At 36.8% G+C, this 19,369-nt stretch overlaps 3 protein-coding genes and 1 long non-coding RNA gene across 12 annotated transcripts; 1 reads left to right on the forward strand and 3 right to left on the reverse strand.

Moving 5' to 3' along the window:
• Positions 1 to 1,478: 1,478 nt before the first annotated feature.
• On the forward strand, positions 1,479 to 8,278 carry si:ch211-218c6.8 (apoptosis facilitator Bcl-2-like protein 14). 8 transcript variants are annotated; one of them, XM_052531998.1, is made up of 6 exons: positions 1,479 to 1,501; positions 6,671 to 6,836; positions 6,933 to 7,061; positions 7,156 to 7,241; positions 7,545 to 7,808; positions 7,954 to 8,278. In XM_052531998.1, exons 2-6 carry the CDS (start codon positions 6,698 to 6,700, stop codon positions 7,993 to 7,995), a joined length of 660 nt encoding a protein of 219 aa, XP_052387958.1. In that variant the 5' UTR covers positions 1,479 to 1,501; positions 6,671 to 6,697; the 3' UTR covers positions 7,996 to 8,278. The 8 variants fall into 8 exon arrangements, with proteins under 8 accessions (XP_052387958.1, XP_052387960.1, XP_052387957.1 ...); XM_052532000.1 differs by lacking the exon at positions 1,479 to 1,501 and adding an exon at positions 3,273 to 3,393 and having other exon boundaries at positions 6,674 to 6,836; XM_052531997.1 differs by lacking the exon at positions 1,479 to 1,501 and adding an exon at positions 3,284 to 3,393.
• Positions 4,522 to 6,410, reverse strand: LOC127934542 (uncharacterized). Of its 2 annotated transcripts, XR_008147791.1 has the most exons (5): positions 6,289 to 6,410; positions 5,968 to 6,026; positions 5,814 to 5,879; positions 5,012 to 5,148; positions 4,522 to 4,896 (listed from the first exon to the last, which is right to left on the reverse strand). It is a non-coding gene; the product is annotated as an uncharacterized LOC127934542 (long non-coding RNA). The 2 variants fall into 2 exon arrangements; XR_008147790.1 differs by having other exon boundaries at positions 4,526 to 4,896; positions 5,968 to 6,368.
• Positions 8,279 to 8,325: 47 nt separating the features above from the next.
• tph2 (tryptophan hydroxylase 2 (tryptophan 5-monooxygenase)) lies at positions 8,326 to 10,336 on the reverse strand. The gene is given in 9 exon segments (XM_052531275.1): positions 8,326 to 8,361; positions 8,364 to 8,472; positions 8,709 to 8,749; positions 8,751 to 8,777; positions 8,957 to 9,096; positions 9,190 to 9,266; positions 9,268 to 9,371; positions 9,501 to 9,641; positions 10,039 to 10,336. Coding segments are annotated over 9 exon segments (918 nt in total). The 5' UTR covers positions 10,282 to 10,336.
• Positions 10,337 to 10,591: 255 nt separating this feature from the next.
• On the reverse strand, positions 10,592 to 19,369 carry tbc1d15 (TBC1 domain family, member 15). The gene is made up of 17 exons (XM_052531991.1): positions 19,300 to 19,369; positions 18,198 to 18,293; positions 17,851 to 17,922; positions 17,530 to 17,671; positions 17,148 to 17,352; positions 15,744 to 15,846; positions 15,424 to 15,621; positions 15,172 to 15,300; positions 14,351 to 14,454; positions 14,168 to 14,262; positions 13,933 to 14,049; positions 13,581 to 13,681; positions 13,272 to 13,371; positions 13,058 to 13,155; positions 12,782 to 12,898; positions 12,118 to 12,204; positions 10,592 to 11,996 (listed from the first exon to the last, which is right to left on the reverse strand). Exons 1-17 carry the CDS (start codon positions 19,321 to 19,323, stop codon positions 11,790 to 11,792), a joined length of 1,995 nt encoding a protein of 664 aa, XP_052387951.1. The 5' UTR covers positions 19,324 to 19,369; the 3' UTR covers positions 10,592 to 11,789.

Raw genomic sequence — 19,369 nt, forward strand, 5'->3', positions numbered from 1 at the left:
ATGACCTGGTTCTTCCTGTACTTTTGGACTTGCAGACAAAATCTCAAAGAAATATTTGTAATCAGTCTATCATTTGAGTTTGTTGATGCTACCCTTTATAATATTAGGCCTAAAAAAATTTATACATTTATAAAATAAACTTTTTGCACTTTTTGCGTAATATTTAGCAATAGGAAATCCCTTGTATTGTTTTGTTGTTTATTGCACACACAGAGACACTCACACACACATGTTTGTTTTTGTGAAAAGTGGGGACATCCCTTAGGCGTAATGGTTTTTATACTGTACAAACTGTATATCCAACCCTACCCCAACCCTCAAAGGAAACTTTGTGCACTTTTACTTTCTCAAAAAAAAAAACTCATTCTGTATGATTTATAAGCGTTTTGAAAAATGGGAACATGGGTTATGTCCTCATAAGTCACACTCTCCTTGTAATACCTGTGTCATACCCACACACACACACACACACACACAAACACACACACTACCCTGAACTAAATTAACACTGTATCTCAAATTTAAAGATAGACTTTGGCTACAGAGGTCATAATCATTTAGCTATTATGAACATGTTAACAAAAACATCAGAAGATAGATAAATTATAATTTATACATTTCTTCAGAAATTCTGCAAAATCATCCAATAGGCCTACTATGTAAAAATAATTATCTGAAATGTTAAAAATATATGTTATTGTTATTAGCCTAGTCTACTTTTATTTTATTAATGGTTGTAAATTGCTAAAAACATAAAAAGGCTAAATAAAAGGTTGAATAAAAACATGAACATTTTTACAATTATCAGCACATTCTACAGCTTTTAATAGTAGTAGATTAATTTAATGTCACGTGTCATTGTTTTTTAAATGCAGTTAAAAGCTGTACATGATGTGATCACTGATAATTGAACAGAGACCGCTGATCTAAAATAGAGAACATCTAAATCAGTAACAGTTTGACACTGGGAGAATGAAGGGACCTACATGTTTTTAAATTGACCAAATTAAGTTTGCGGAAGTATCTTTCACACTCTGTGGCAGGCAGGGTGGACATAATTACTTGACATGTTTAGTCTTTGGGATGTCTTTGTTATTCACGTCTGCCGGCTGTGTACGGACGTTGCTTTTTGCCGCTATTTTGTATGGAAGTCTATGGGAAATCTATTTTATTTTCCCCTAAAAAGAGGCGGTAACGAAATTGACAGTTACGTTCCCGGATGTGCCGGTTACATTTTTTGAGAGGTGCAAGTCAGGCTCATAGACAGTAAAAGAAATGGACACAGCGACCCCATTGGAACTCAATTGAGACAAGTGAAGCCCATTTTTAGCGTTTTTTAGCACTTCCGTTTTTGACGCGCAGACTCAAACGAAGCTTGACGACGTCAGCAACCTGTCTGACAGATGTACATCTTCTAAGTGGCTGTGGGTGCAAACTGCCATCGTTAATCTTGCAGAGATGGCATCTTGAGCGGGGAGTTCTTTGTCGTGAGTGAGCAGGAGTAAGTATTCTGATTAATTATTTTGTATAGTATTTTAAAATGTAACGCCAGTACGCCATATTAAGTTAATTGCCTGCGAGCTTCTCCTCCTGTCTGTACGGTAATGCGACAGAGAGTCCAGAGGTTATGACGCAATCGTTAGCCTATTTTTTTTACAAAAACTGTTTCTACGGGGCCATAATGTAACATAGAAGGTAATGGAGCCCTTTATACATTGTCGTGTATCTTTAGAAATAAATAATGGACAAACGGAGTCTTTAAACGCCTCAGATGTAAAGTTATTCGCTGTCAAAGTGACGCCAAAATGAATGGGAGTCAATGGGATGCTAACGCAAGTGAAGTTCTGCTAAAAGATGGCAGCCCCCACCCGACTTCAACTTCCGGTCGAGTTCCTTGTCGTCTGGTCAGGCTACGGCATAGTATGGAAAGCCAAATGGGACAAAAACACGTGAATTTTAACGGATCAACAACATTTTAACACGCCTATTTCAGGCGTTAAATAAATTACTTTTGTAGTAACTAGTGGTATAACTAATTACTAATAATATTTCAGTAATAATTGTACAATTACCATCCATAAAACAGCTTAGCTGCTTAGTTACTAACCCTTAAAAGTGATCCCTGGGTATTAAGACTTGTATAGCTTAATATAACAAAAATGATGTCCTTACTAAAAATATGTAGTGGAAAACCCATTACAGATTTATGTTATTTATATATATATATTTAAAAAAAGGAAGTCGTGGCATGGTGGTTAGAGAGTTTGACTCCTAACACTTGGCTTGTGGGTTCAAGTCTCGGGCCGGCAAAACGGCGCCGCAGCATAAATGGCTGCCCACTGCTCCGGGTGTGAATTCACCAAAGACAGTAAAAGAAATGGACACAGCGACCCCATTGGATTCAACGGAGACAAGTGAAGTCAATTAGAAGCATGCACTTCCTCGGGGTTGGGCGTACTTCACAGACTCAAACTGAGCTTGATGACGTAGATGTCACGTGAGCAACCTGTAAGTCTTCTAATCGCTGTGCCATGGGAAAACTTGAATCACCCACCGAATCTTCCAGAGAAGGCGAGCGTGAACAGGAGCAAATATTGGTAAGTATTTTGATTAATTATCTCCCTTGACTTCATGCCTCCACATCCCCCCGATAGCCTCATAGACAGTAAAAGATTTCCTGCGAGCTTCTCCTCCTGTCCATAAGGTAATTTTGCTACTGTGCGACAGAGAGTAGCTGGTTATGACGCAATCGTTAGCCTATTTTTTTTTTATAAAAACTGCTTCTACGGGACCATAACGTAAGATACAAGGTAATGGAGCCTTTTATACATTTTTGTGTTTCTTTAGAAATAATTCATGGAAAAATTATTCGCTGTCAAAGTGACAGCAAAATGAATGGGAGTCAATGGAATGCTAACAGCAGGTGGGGGTCCGCTAGCCAATGGCGGCACCCAGGGGTGCTTCAAAAAAAATATGAAACCCTCCCCCCTGGTATTCATGGTGTGTGTGTGTGTGAGAAGTGGTTTGACCCAAGTTCTCAGCAGCCAATGACATTGACCCATTCAAACTGAGGTGTATTTCACACATATTTAACATGTTGAATACACAGTGTATTATTTAATGCGCTGATTTTTGAAGATTAAACGACACGTATTTAACACGTTAAATACTTGTTGTGTACGCGTGAAATACGTGTGTTTAACGTGTTGTTGACGCGTTAAAATTCACGTTTTTTGGCCCTTTTGGCTTTCCATAGCATAGGCTACGGTTTTAGGAAGTGCGTCTATTCGTAGGCTACGGCGTAGGTTCGACGCAAAAGCATAACTCAGCCTTTCGTCGCAAGTATACTGACGTAACTTACGTGCATATGTACAACACCTCTCCAACTCTCAGGTAAACTTTACCCGCCTTCCCGGTAAGTTTTGTTGTATATTTTCTGTTTAGAGAATAGGAGACCGCATTGCTTCGACATGTATTCAATAGAGTTTATGTGGTCCGATTAAAGAATTACAACAATGAAATGTGCGTTTTCCATTGAAATTTGAGGTCAGAGGAACCAGACACGATCAGTGGCGTCCAAGTATCCCAGAGTGCAGTCTGGACGATGGGGCGGGGCGACACGTTGGGGCGGAGCGACACGTGTCGCCCCGCCCACCTCAGCGGTTATTGGTTTATGATTAAGATAAGCTTATTGGTGTACAGATGAGTGACGATTTTACAGCTTATTGGTATAGAGAATTATGACGTTATTAGCAGGATTGGAATGCGGAAGTAGACACTCAGCTGAATAAACTTTTAATATAAATTAAAAAGTGAATATAAATGTTGTGTTTTTGCATTTATTGTTGCATTTCCACAACATACCGTATAAATACAAAGAGTTTTGGATAACGACGAACAGAATAGAAATAAATAGTCTACTCCCTCAATGGCTGTAGTGTAGACGCTACCTCGGCATTACTCACTGGTTTGAAAATGACACGGCAATATTATGCGAAGTATGGTTATGTAGATAGTCATGGAGTACCTTGATTTATATATTCAAATTATATATACATATATATATATATATATATATATATATATATGTGTGTGTGTGTGTGTATATATGTGTGTGTGTGTGTAACAAATTGTCACCAGTCTCTGAACGTCACCAATAATATTCTGAATATTCCCTTAGCCCCTACGAAAATTTACCATGGTTCTGCTACAGTAACTATAGTAAAACTATGGTGTTTTTATAATTACAGCTCACAGTAATTAATATGCCAACAAATATTTTTACTAAAATACATGGTTACTTTTTGCAAGGAAGGAACTATACAGGTTCTAAAGAACTTGCCCAAAAACACTTGTTACTTTCTGTTATTTGTTTTCTGAACTGCACTACTGAAAACCTCATTAATCCTCACAATCATGTCACAACTAAATTAAGAATCCATTATGAGCAATGCATAGTAAATGATGTTATCATCAAATATGAGAAACCTTAAAGAATGATAGACTGATGTAAATGACTGAAACCTGTTGTCATGCACGTGTTTTAAATAGCTTTTTTATTAAAACATTATACACTGCAAAGTTTAACTTTAAATGACATCAATTAATACATCAAAACCAGTTGATCTCAGCCCATTCTCTATTTCCCTTCAATGAACTTAACACACAAATGTGTTTCATGCCGCAAAAAACAAAACAAAACAAAAAAAAACAGTCCTTGGAACAAAATCCTGTATAAACAAAAGCCCAGAAGATCACCACGCCGGTCTCTTCCCTGTACCCTGGTGGGTTAAACTTGAAAAGGGCTCTGCACTGCAAGCATTCCCTGATGCTGTACATCCGTCTGAACTCGTTCCGGTCAGGAGACAGGAGGACAATTCTTCCAGTTGGCCACAACTTATAGTGTAAAGACAAAATACATGAAAGATAATAATAATAATACAAAAAAAGTTTAACAGCCTTCTACTACAAAATTCAATTGGAGAATGAGCATTAAACGGGGAAATCTTACTGTCTAGCCAGGCAAACTTTGCCGCTTTCTGAAAAACTTCGGCGCACATCCCTAAACCATCTGCAAACCAGAGAAAGTGTCAAATATGCAGAGTCACCCGCCGACAAAATAACTTCCCTGAGGATTTCCAGTGGAAGCTGTTGAATCAAAAACATACATAGGTTTATTTATACATATATATAAAAGTTATTAAACATTATATAAACACTGAATACAGACAACCTTGCTTTAAAACTCTCATTAAAAACTCTATAGATTGTTGTCACAACTGCATACTCATTCTTTTATAATAACACTAATAAAATGTTAATATATACAGTACTGTGCAGAAGTATTAGGCATGTTAGTATTTTCACATTGAAAAAAAAACTGTTTTAAGACAATTATTTATATATTTTGCTGTTGTGTGTCAGTAGGATATATTAGTTTACATTTCCACACATTCATTTTGCCATTAATTGTAATAATCCAGTGAGATATTTGTATATATTTGTATGCATGATCCACATGAAGATCTTTTACATTGAATATAAATATTTCTGTCTTATATGGTGAACAAAATCCACATTAGATCGCAAACAGAAGTTATTTAAAAAACTCACTGAAAATGAATTAAGCTGAAATGTTTTTAAATGTCTTTGATGCTGATGTTAACTGATAGCTATATATTAAATAATCCACAGTGCTGACCAATATAGTACTTGTACATAATACTAATTTCACATCTGAACAACTAAAATACCTCTGCATGTACACACATATGTAATTATTAGTTCTTAATGAATGTATGTGCACAAATAACCTGCTTTGCTGGACTCTGCCTGAAGACATGGTGAATGGTGAAGTTCTCCCCCTCAGTGGTTGAGCTCTAAAAGAACAAATGTCAAGAGGTAGGTATATTGCTAGGTATAGTACAGAGTAATGTTTCATGTAGCAACATTCAAACAGCTACATACATTTGCGGAGTAAAGCTGTCCAGGAGAACAGAACACCACCACCTCCTGATCATGTCATCCTGAAAAATAATAATAATAATAATATACACACATAAATCATGCATGTCTGTTCAAATAACTTGACAAATGTGATGCCATACCTCTGTAAAATCGAACCTATGAACTAAAGCCATGTGCAGAGTGTACCACAAAGAACAATAAAATGAGCCATTTATAACAATTATTAACAATAATTATTCAAATTGAACGTACCATGGATAAATAAATGATCGAACATCGCATTTCATATTATAAGATATTTACACAACCACTTTTACTCACCTCAAGCAATCAATGGAATAGCGTTATTACTCTGCTGCTGTAGTTGCCACCGTTCTGTTTGTTTCAACGCAAACTGCCCCCTGCTGGCTCGGAGGAAAATGTCAAAGGCGGGGAAAACAAATGTGTCGCTCCGCCTCGAAATGTCGCCCCGCCCCATCGTCCAGACTGCACTCTGGGGTTACTCGTGGCGTCGGGTAAGTTAAAGTTTAAACTGTAGTTTCATAACTATTCTCCGTTTACAGACAGAAACAGTGCAGTTAAAGTCGTTTTAGGTATGAAATGTTAACAAGTCCACATTATTCGTTATGATTTGATTACGTTTTTTTTACGGATATAGCATAACAAGTCATGTCAACAATGTCTTGTTTCTTTATCTAATCAGCAGAAATCAGTGGGTGTTTTTCACACGATGGAAGACGATTCACCTTTAATAACTTGTAGTGATGAATATCGACTTCTTGAAACATACTGTCAGAAGAGGAGGAAGAGGGAGTCCCGTGCCAGATCAATGAAAAGTGCATGTATGTACAGTCTGGGGGCACAATCAGGTTAGACCGCAGAGATGCTCTATTTAAGATCTGTGACTCTTTCGGAGATTATTATAACATTTATTCTCATTTTAATGTTGTGTCTATTTAAAACAGATGATGAGCAATTTGGTGATGTGGCTGAAAAACTCACCCAGATTGTAGACAAGGGACTTCTTGGTGAAGAACTACTCCATAATGTAGACAAAAGACTTCTTGTTGACGAAGGACTAGAGTCGGATGGTGGTAAAGTGTACTGTTATACACAATCAATCATCAAAATATAATCATGTACAACACTATTATCCAGATTGTGATATGTGCCCTGTCCTTTTTCTAGACCTAGGTGTTAAAGATGTTGACCAAGATGTTATAGACAAGCTTATTGACTTGCTGAAGAAATCAGGGGACAACTTAAATGAAAGGGTAAACATCATGATCTCTTTACAGTCAGCAGTCTGATTAACTGCTTACTGTAGGTTTGGTTTAGTAGGTAGTTTTGGATAATCCACTGGATTAAATTCATATATTTAGATATTTGGAAATTGGAACTTGACGGATACAAATCAAATGTAAGACTTTAGTTAGAAACTCTTAAATATTATGAAAATCTATTATAATATATTAGAATAAATAAAAAAAAAACATAATGAAAGCTGTAAAAAAAGATGTTCAATATGCTGTCCTTAAAGCTTTACCTGCTCTTAAATGTCCCCTCTGCCTTCTCAGATTCAGAGCAACCATGAGCTTTTAGGATACCTGCAGCGTACTTTCACTTACGACTTGTTTAAAAAACTGACCAAAGCCTTTATCACGAGTGTGGTCCCAGAATATTTGCAGAGCAAAAGGAAACGCGAGCAGATCGCCCTGGCCTTTGAGGTCACCAGCAGACTCAAAGCCCTGGACCTACACCCCATGAACAGGGCCATGGGATACGGAGCTCAGTACCTGCAGGAGAATTTTGCTCCCTGGGTTAAACAGCACGGTGGTTGGGTGAGAGTTTATGCACCAGTTGATTTTGGTTTAAAAAATAAGGGTTTCAAATAAATCATTTTACTTGAAATGAATGAAGTTAACTGAATACAATAATTACAATAATGCTTAGTACACAACTTATGTCATCTCTGACTCACTATAGGAGAAAGCCTTTGACGACGACGATGATGAGGAAGTCCATTGACAAGATACATTGTGAACTGCATGGTTATTAGTAGTCAATGTGATAAAAATTGATATTATTATAATAGATTTTTAAAAATCTAAAAAAAAAAAAAGAAAATCTATACTCTTTACTTTTATTATACTTGTTATATTTAAATGTATACATGCACAGTATTAAATATGTATGTGTTTATATATACATTTATTGTAAAATTAAATGTTAGTTATGAAATGTCATTTTTTAGTCATTGCTACACACATTTGTAAAGCAGATAAAAATAAAATGCCCAAATATAATGCTTTATTGACTGAGATGTTGGCTTTTTTTAACAACAAGTGTTGGCTTTCTTTAAACACAATGCTTTGTGAGAAGAGGGATGTTTTTTTTAAGTACTCGCGGCAGGCGTAAGCTGGATAGAGTTTAAGTTCTCTGAAAATTACTCCCCATTTCTTCACTTCCTCTGGTGAGTACTTGATCCATGGGATGGGCTGCCCACTGAAATGATTATACATATATATATATATATATATATATATATGTAAAAAAATGGAAGAAAACTGTCTTCCATTTCTGTAATTTCAGTTAGTTAGACTACTACTCTAATTATGCTCATTTATTCTTATTTGTTATGCTTCATTTTGGCATTTTTAACAAGTTAACAATTGAGCTGCAAGAACCCAACAACAAATCAACTACACAAGAATATAAACAATATTATAATCCATACTAACAATTTGTGGTTCATTGCAACATCCACAAAGTACTTCCTTCTCTTCCCGATACACTTTGTCTTTAAAGCCCTGCAACAAAGAACCACTTTACAATAAGGTTTCATTTTTAACCTTAGTTAATACACTGAGTATCATGAATAATTTGTACAGAATCCATTAATGTAGTTTAAAGTAAGTTTATAAATATATGTTTAGTCACTGATAACTCTTCAAATGTATTCATATATTTACTTAACAGATTTACTTACTGGATGGTCAGCATCCAGTTCTGAGCCATACATTAGCACTCTGTGAGAGCACTGGCCCAGCTCTGAGATCTTTTGGGGAAACCGTGGTATTCCTTTCCCATCTTGCAAGCCACCCAAAAAACACACACAGTGCAAACAGTCTGGAATAAATAGTCAGGTGAATCAGTAACATTGTCACAAAGCCGGAACATAATTAAAACTGATATTCTTCTGCTCACAGAGTTCAGGCTTACGGGTCTCTGCAGACCACACGTGTTGAGGTGTGTTATATGAGACCATGTTGATGTGGTCTTTCAGGTGCTGTACCACTGAACTCTTTTATTTTTGTGCAGTTGCACTCTGCATAGATCTCCACCTCATTGATGACTCTCTTGGATCTCTGAGACTCAATGTGGGACAAATTCACATGCTTCTCCTTTAAACATACAACAGCAGGATGTCACTTTGGTTTCAATCAAAAGTCCATTAAAATTATTATGCATTAGTTTTAACTTTTAAAGTGTACTATTAATCAAACCGACCTTAAGATGATGTATACACTAACCTGAAAGAGTCTCAGTGCTTTCACCAGACAGCCCACTTCATACTTCAGGGAGAGAATATCTGCTAATGTCCCAAGGCCATGAGTGGATTTTGGTTCTTTATCAGGTCTTTCATCTATCTGATTAGAGGATGTCCTGCGTAGCTGTGTGGAGGTGTTGCTTAGTAAATGAACAGCTCTTTGGATGCAGAAAAGGGTTAAGATTAAAGCTTATTTCTTTAAAAAAATTAATTAAAATGTTAAAAACACAAGGGTGGCCATTTACACTTTGACCTTAACTGCCTTCTGTTTTTTATTACATCACTGTGCCCAGTTCCAGCTGCCCTGGCTTTCAGTCAGTAAACTAGTGAATTTTGTAAAACATTTCATTATATGTGCATCTGCATCATCTATGGTCATTAATTATATTTTCCAGTGTAAAACACTGGCTAACTGGCTCAAAAAAATAAAACGTTAAATGTGAACGATTATGGGAATTTTGACTATATGGAATGTGGTGCCCAAAACAGGGGTCATCAAAACGGTTCAGAAGGCTACTCACCATGAAGGCTGCAAGGTGTTGTTGATCATTCATTGCTGAATACAAAGATCGACCTTGCCGAGCCCAATATTTGGTGGAGAACATCATCATAGTGGGTTGCATCAAAGGAATTGCTTCTTGACCCCTCTTCCTCCTAAGAAGCCCAACTGGTGATTTAGGGGTTGCCTGGGGTCCATTCGGGTTAGCTTGTAGTTCATAGGACATAGTTGCTCTCTTGAAAGGTCTTCTTTCCTTGCATTTCATATCGCAAATGTACTATCGTCTCAGACAATATCCCCTTAAACTGCCCCTTCAGATATCACTGGGAGCTCTTTGCATGTGCCACAGTACCTGACACTCCTCCCCCAGCAGTATCAGAGCTGGGATTATATACTGTGACGAATTACATTGAAGGGCCACTGTCTCACAGGGTAGGCAATCATTCATATTAGCTTTTGAGGGGATGGCTGTTCCATTGGGAAATGTCAACACGTCCAAGCCATGACTGAAGTTGATAAGCTCATCTAACCTTCTAGGAGAAATGAATCTAGAGCAAAATAATTCAGATTTCAAGATTTCCATAAATGGTGCTTTATTTTCCAGCTGTATGGGGCAGAGGGCAAACAGCACCCATCATTTTTATAAGATATCAAGGCCTTTGTACAGATTATCCTTCAGAGCCAGGATTTAGAAACATGTTCAAGATAGAAAGCTAGAAAAAGGTCATGAGATTAGAGCAATGGTTTTCATAAAATATGTCAGCATAATTAATTTAAACACCAATGTAGGCAAAATGCATTGTGAGCAATTGTGGAAACCTGATTTTGACCAAATTTGAGAACAGATGCATATTGTTTATGGGTTCTGGTGAATGAGTATGCTTGTCAGTGGACAAAATGCTGCCGTTCTTTAATGAAAGAAAGCTAGAAGAGAGTTAAGATTACTGAGGTGAGCACTGAGCTACCAGCTTCCTCTGAGGCAATTTCCTGTGGAAGAGGAAATGAAAGAGATTGAACTTGATTCACAGTTTCTTTGTTGTGGCCTGTGGTTACGAGTTGATAAAAGACGCTTCATCCCGAATCAGTACATTCACTGTCTCTCCATCTCATCTGCAAATGTCACGAAGACTGCAGACTCAAACCACATTTACACGTGACTTTAGTTTATATGGCCAAGCAAATATTCTCTTATGACAGTTACATTGATTTGTTTTTGAGGCATTTTTTTTTTTTTATCTAAGGTGACTAATTACAAAGTACACACACCTAATTAAAGTACAATAATATGTGTACAAAAAGGCTTACTTGCAAAGATGCATTTTGGGTTCTCTTAAAAAGAGGAAAAAAAATAAAAGCAAAGTTACCAGTCTTAAATGGTGTTCTGAAATTTTACTCACAAACTAATGGAAGGAAGACAAATTTTAATTTGAATCAGAGTTATTTAGGAAAAGGGCAAACTGATAAGAACAAAAAAAAATAATAATAATAATAATATTCAACAATGGATACCCCACCTCTGAAACTTTATGAAAACTCTCTCGATACATTGAGAAGGAATGATTATTTCGATGATTAAAGACAATATGGTACAAGATATTACAAAAATAATGCTTCAGGGATCCTTTTGGATCCTTGTTTTACATTCATATATTTTCTCTGTGATATTTTACAGTGTGGCATTTGGTAGCAAATATACATGACACCCAATACTGTTCATCTTGCTGGAATACAGGGGCTATAAAATCTGTACTATACATCTTGTAGTGTTATACACTAGGAAATGAAGGCTTCTTTGCAGCCGTTGTGTGTTGATTCTTTTAAGTGGCTGTGGCCGTTGGAGACGATGTGATCTTGTCTGTGTGTGGATCTTGGTGAGGTCTGAGGTGACTCAAGTATTCCATATTCACTGGTTTCTAATGCTGCAGAGGGTTCAGTGACTGTGTTGAGACCCAGAATCTCACTGACTGAATGGGGCAAGTCCTTAGAGGATATCGGAAGAGATTTAAAAACTAGTATTAATGGGATGAAATAATCACATATTACTGAGAAAAACGTGTTATAGATCACATGCCCCACACCTGCAATCATTCTTAGCACATACCTTACAATTCTTTATCTGCATGCAGATAGCTTCAGACTTGCTAAGGATTTCTTCGATGTCCAGTTTCATGGAGAGTTCATTTATATGCTGTGAAGAAAACGTAATAGGTGAATACAAGCTGATTTATGCAAGTCATAAAATGTAGATACACACATTACCGTTCAAAAGTTTAGAGTATGTATGGTTTTGTTATTGTTTTCATAGAAGTTTCAATTGATAACCAAGGATGCATTTATTTGATCAAAAATACTGTAAAAACTCTAATAATATGATATATTACATTTTAAAATATATTCAAATAGAAAACTATTATAATGTAGTTTATTAGTAGTTGATGGCAAAGCTTAATTTTCAGCAGCCATTACTCCAGTCTTCAGTGTCACACGATCATTTAGAAATCATTCTAATAATAAGCTGATTTGGTGATTAAGAAACATTTATTATTATCAATGTTAAAAACAGTTGTGCTGTGTAGTAGTATTTGCTAGAAATTGTAATTTTTTTGATGAATAGAAAGCTTAAAAGAACACCATTTATTTAAAAAATAATTTTTTATAACATTTGTTAATGCATCCTTCCTAAATAAAATGCAAAAACTTTAACTCTTAATTAAAAGAACAAATTAACTTTGAATGGTAGTGTATAAGATACAGTTAACACTTACCTTTAGGATTTCATTGAAACCATATTTTCTGTCCATAATTTTTTGTTTTTCTGAGTCTAAAATGGCACAGCACACAAGAAGGTGAAAGTTTTGGCAAGGTAGTCTGGTCCACATGACCTGAAGGAGAAAATATAAGTTGAATAAAATATTACATCAAAAGCTAATCAAGTATATTCAAAATGATCAGAGACATTGGCTACGGTGTCCTGAGAAACAGAAATGGTACAGATGTCATATATCAAAGAACAACAACAAAAAAAGATAGTTATTACATACCTCCCAAAGGCGAAGAACATCCTGAAAATGCAGCTCTCTCTTGAATCGGATCAATAACCAGCGAAAACAGAAATATAAGTACCCAGAATCCTGCGCCTCTGTAAAATGACATAAACACAGAAATGTACACAATGGCTACTTGGTCACAGAACCCTGTGAAATCAACATTAAGGAAAAATACTATTTCCAATAAGTCTTCCTCGGGGTATTTTACCTAGGTAGTTCCAGAAGGCTAGGTCTAGCAGCCGAAGCAAAGTGCTGAGTTGGATTAGTTGGGTCTTCATCCCCTGCATCTGCTCTTCAAAGTTTTCATGCTGTAACATGAGCAGAAAAAAAAGACATTCTACTAGGACAATTACAAATAAAGCATTTGTAGATTGACTAGGTCCATTTAGAGTGCTTGCACACAACTGCAATAGTTTGAGGACAGAAACATGCTTTATTGATGCAGCCAAATCTTCTCATGCACAGCAAACCCAAGAGTGCTAAAGAGAGACGTGGTGTAATGAACACACTGCATTACCATTTCATCCATGAAGGAAACAAAGCACCAGAAGGCATCCACTTCATTCTCCATCACATAGAGGATGGGAGACAGCAGATCACTCATGCCCTGCACATACCCTGGACAGGAACAGGAAACTAAGTAAATTCAAGCAACGCTACAGTGAAAAGCACTTCAGATTATCCATAATCTAAATAACCGAATGTGAAGTTAAAATCACATTGACATTAACTAAAGGGTTTTTACACATCAGGGGAAAAAAAAGATATCAGCATGGGAGTATACATAAACAGTAGATTACATAAATGTTTACAGTAGTTCTTATGAAGAGAATCACTAAATGATGATTCAAATAAATGTAGTCACTTGCCTAAATCAAAGTCAAACATGCAGTACGTCATCAGGATGTCATGTAGTAATATCAAGCCAGGGTTGTCCAGGCCTTCATAAAATTTGTTATTCCGGTCAGTTCGGTTCACATCTTTTTCTAAAAAGGTTCAACAGCCACAAACTGAGCTTCATTCAGGTAATGAAAAAGGTGAATATATTGGAAACATTTTTAAAACAGCTAAAGAATAAAACTTGCAATGTAATTATATACACACCAATAAGGCTCCTATAATCTCGTAACCTGGAGTTTCTTCTTTCTTGCTCCTCGCTTACTGACTTCCACTGAAGCTTCATTCTGAAATATTCGTCACTGTTGACAGGTAAACACATGATCTTATGTATGCTCAATCTGATAAGAAGAGAGCTTTATATAATTTCTCTGAGGGGCACATGCATACGTTTTTCTCTTCTGCAGTAGCTTCCTTTCTTCATGAGTGCTGTTCCATGGAAAATAGCCGAGCAAAAACTTCCAAGCCTCCCTCCTCGCTGCGTGGCAAAGACCCTGTTGTGATTAAATCAGCAGCCTTGATAAGCTACATTCTTTGAAATATTTAAAAACAGGTCTATTATGCATGTCTAAACAGTTCTGGTCTAACCGAAAGCAGGTGGACAAGAAGTCACAGGACAAATGGGACACTACAACAGCTCGTCTCAGACTTGTCTCATTTCCAAATCAAGTTGTTGAGTTTGAACATGTAAAATGTGGTGTTTCGCACTGCATCTAGCTTTTTGGAAGGTATGCCAAAAGGAAATCCACCCAAATGTATCAGACTGGGATGATGAAATACTGTACCTTTAATTTATATTTAATGCTTTGTTTTTGTAGTAAGATTTATTTATTTATTATTACTTACAATCATTAAGGGTGCATTAAATTAATAAAAGTTTCAGTTAATTAAAATGCTTTTACTAATCAAATAAGTGACAGGTTGGGGAATGTGATTTATTTTATGATGTAGAACAAAGACAGACGGATAAAATATAAAAAAATATGAACTCATGACTTTTGCAATCAACCACACAGGTTAACAAGATGAGAAAGAAGAGGTGGTGATAAAACCACAAGCAAGGAGAGGACAGCTGAGGACTATAGTGAAAAGGGGGAAGAGTGTGAGAAAAACAAAACAGCATAGGCAACAAAGAAAGTATATCCTGTGCATCAGAAATTAGGCACATTAATGGAAGACACTACAGCAGGATATTCAAAGTAACTTCTTACCCCTTTAAATATAACATCCTTTAAATAAGGTACATTGGTTATTCTTCCCTCTGAGTCCTGGTACTTTGCCCATTCTTCCATTGCTACTGGCCCCCTTCTTTGCACCTCTGGCCTCGGTCCCAGATCAAGCTGGAACACAAACACCACAAATCAATTCACCTTAACAGTATGTTTTGTATACGATCCCTCAAGTCGGCTGTCTGTGTCTAGACCCAGAGTCAGAGTTTGGGCTGGCATTAGATCTGCACTCACTCGGGTGATGACTTCAAATCCAGGCTCTTCCTGCTGGTTAATCTCTAGTCCAGGAATGAGTTCTCCCAACAAATCTGCCACTTCCTCCGCAGGCCGCTGGTGACATTCTGATTCAGGCACCCGAAATGCATCAAAGAGGTAGTTTGTGACTTTAGAGAAGCCACCCAGTGTTGTTGTATAAGGATCCTTCTTGAATTTCTGGTTGGAGAGTGAGATAATACTATGAAGACTACTTTCAATCACATAAATAAATATTTTTTTCACATCAAAGCTCAATTCATAGAAGGTTACTAGTAGAATTCCCCTTGTAAATCACAAACCTGTACAAAGCCATAGTTTGTATCATCCAGAAGATTCTCAAAGGACTGTGAGAAGGCTTTGCTGTAGGTGCTGACAATCAAGACACTTTCATCATCGGGACTCCTTTAAAAGACACAAACAATGATAGTAAGATACACTCTATAGTCTTAATAAAGTATAAGCATCAATTATTTTAAGAGTACACATAAAAACAAGTAGTCGAATTATAAACAAATGACATCACTAGCCATATCACTCTGTGGTTTGAATGATGGGAGAAGCCGAGCACACAAAGCCAAGCCTATGTTTAATTATAAAGAATCAGATAAGAACTTTAATAACAGTTATTTATTAACTCAGCAGCGTTGAGTTTAATGTCTGTAAATTCAGCATGCTTACTGACGGATTTAATCTGGCATGATATTTAACACAGGGGAGAGGAGTGTCTTCCTGTCCATTTCATAAAGCCTTAACTCTAAGCGAACAGCTGTGCATTTCAAATAGCACACTTTTTCATGCCTTTTTTAGTAGTCATAGTGTGAATAATACACTGGCATTGAAAAATCCATAAAAGAAAAAGTGCAAAAATATTTGTGGAATGTTGTCCACTTCATGCACTCAATTGTTGTAGCTTTCCTTACGCAGTGAAAGGGGAGAGAAGGATATAATCTACTAACAACACTGGATTGATGGATTAACGTATTAATACATTACATTTTTTGGTGTTAAATAAATGGTAGTAAACGGACTACCGCAAACCTTAGCAAATCACCTTGTATGACTCATTTAAATACTCTCCTCTATGGATGTAACGATTCACTCAACTCACGTTTAGATTTATGATTTAGATTTCATGATTACCGCTGTAAAAAAAGCAGAGCTGCCCTTATGAATGCTACTTTAATATGCATTGTTCAGAGGTAAGATGCAAAGAAAATACCACGTAAACTTTTCTAAAGATAGTCAGTTCCCCTCAGACATACATTCATATAAACTCCTACTCCAATTGTATCGCGATTTGTTTGGCATCTCAACCGATCTGAATTGATTTTCGATCGGCTTGCGGTTACTCATTACATTCCTACTCTCCTCCCATGAATATAAATCTTTTGTAAGCATTTAACCCAAATTTAAAATTATTTTGTGGATCTTACCCCACAACATGCACATAAAACATTAAATAAGAGTGCAGGCTCTGTGTAGCACTGTTTATAATGTATTCAAAATCATTAATAACATTTCTGTAACTCATGACTACACTCTACTGGGCTAATGCTGCAATGAAAAACAGCACTGGTGAACCGTTCACATCTCTCATAAATAAAATGATATTGAAACAGATATTGCGAAATATTTGTCTACAGCTGAGCCAAAGATTTAGCCTGACCTATTTACAATAAACCAACCCCTGACACTTCACTTACTCGTTGATCTGAACCGATATCCTAAGGCTATCCAGGAATGCTGTGCTCCCTCCCTGGTGGAAATGAATAGCTGGCAGTGCTGTGCCATCCTTCAAGCGGAAAGTGATGTATGACCAGCCCTCACATTTGACTGTGATGGACCTGAGGTCACACACATTAAAAGAGAAGGCCCACTTGTTCCGATCGTTTGCGTGGTTTGATCCTCCTGTGACAATAAATAAAATGCTAGGTTACTGTTACAGATTTCCATCTTCAGGTTTTGGAAAAACAGGACTATACACATAATTGCCTGCCTGATGCATGAGTTAACATGCTGACATTATCTGTTAAGTACTGGGTAGATGGTGACAGTAATTTTGATTTTTAAACCGCAATTGTTTACCATCTCCATGTGTGTGGACTTTTCTCCGGAATGACACAGCATTGATCATGTCCCACTCTGTTTCATAGCTCAGCTGATGGTCAACTGGACGGTGAGGGTTGTCTCCTGACCTCTGAGCCCACTCCACCACTGAGCTGGAGTCCTTCACACAATCAAACGAACCAAAATCAGGATATCATAATCCAGAACTATTCAGAATTATAAAATACCAGTATAGAGCACAGAAGAACTGCAGGAGTGATCTGAACTCTCAGTCAACATAAATATGCAAAATCTCTCAGATGAAACAGAAAACGCATAATTTATGAATGATTAACAAACCTTGCAGGCACATAGCATGTTTGAGGGATCTGCATCCTCTAGTGGTTTATACTCCACAAGGGTTTCACCATCCTACAGTTAAAGTAGGAAAAAAAAAAGACGATTTTGGGAGATACTGAACGATCACTGCAATTTTACAAATGTTTAAACAGCAAGGTGGGATTTTCTTAGATACATACACTACTGTTTAAAAGTTTTTGGGCAAGAATGACAAAAGAATATGGTAAAACGTCTTAGGTATGTCACATTGACCCAGTTCAGGTATATCATGATAATTCTAAAACAAGCTTGTTAAATGCAAATATTATTATAAGAAACAACAAAAAAGCAAATGGCAAAAAACAAACCTTATCAACAATCCTGAGGAATCCCGATATTAAATCCTGGTCCTCAGATTCATCTGGAGATGTGTGAATAAAGACTCCCTCGTGTTCAAACAACACCTGCAAAACAAAGAAAAACTAAGTATATACACTAACAAAACATTACACGTTTACATTTGATTTACAGTGACCATATATAACATTCTCCCTAAAAACAAACATTTCAAGATCCTGTTATGTTACTCCGCTCCCTGTGCCTTAAAAGGCAAGTAAGTGTGCAGCCTGAGGCTTGAACTTAAGGAACTGATAACTCCAGTCATACTGACACTAACTGAATGTTCTTGCAGGCTACCGTACAATAAAAAAATAAAGACACTGAACGCTGTAAAAATAACAACTGAATCAATATTCATTTGGTCTTGAAAACAAAACCCTGCAATAAACTTAACCACATGAGCAATGCACATCATTTCTATATTAAATCTGTGTTGGTTGCTGTAATTGCTAACTATCAAAACATCATGGTGGTAAAGGTACTTGCTCAAGCATGAGTAACAGACACGAGAAAACGATAAGCAAAATGAAAATTAGGTTCTGTAGTACTAAGAAATAGCTCATTGAGAGAACTGAAAATACTGAAAGCCAGTTTCCTTATTTAATAAATTCACCTGAATCAGTGAATAAACTGTCAGGCGTCTAGCTCAAAACAAGTTTTTAATCTATTCATCTATCTTATGATCTTAATAAAACTGACAGGCAACTCATGACTCAACACTAGTTTATGCACAGACACACAACTGGGACTTTTTGTTTTTATTTTCCAAACGCCCCAAATACGATCGATATTGCATTCGTTGCTGAACTGGCAGCGTTAACGCTGCTTCCGACGTCCGTGTTTATCGCAGTTTATCAGCTGTATGTCAGTGTGTTTGGGTGTTAGCAGCCAGGCTAACTGTCGCTAAACACAGCAGTTTATCACACCAGTCTATCACCTATTTACCAGCACCGTCATTTAAAACGCTAGCCAAACAGAATATCTACTCCAAAACCCACATATAAACACCGGAAAATTTAGCTATTTGTCGTTTTGACCGTGTATTGCCTTATAAAGCAGCATGCTCACTACCTTGGGAGGAGATGTGGCCGCCATGTCGACTGCTATTGACTACGTAGCACCGCTCACGTGCCTGTCAGAG

Source organism: Carassius gibelio, chromosome A18, assembly GCF_023724105.1.
Source record: "Carassius gibelio isolate Cgi1373 ecotype wild population from Czech Republic chromosome A18, carGib1.2-hapl.c, whole genome shotgun sequence".
NCBI lineage: Eukaryota > Metazoa > Chordata > Actinopteri > Cypriniformes > Cyprinidae > Carassius > Carassius gibelio.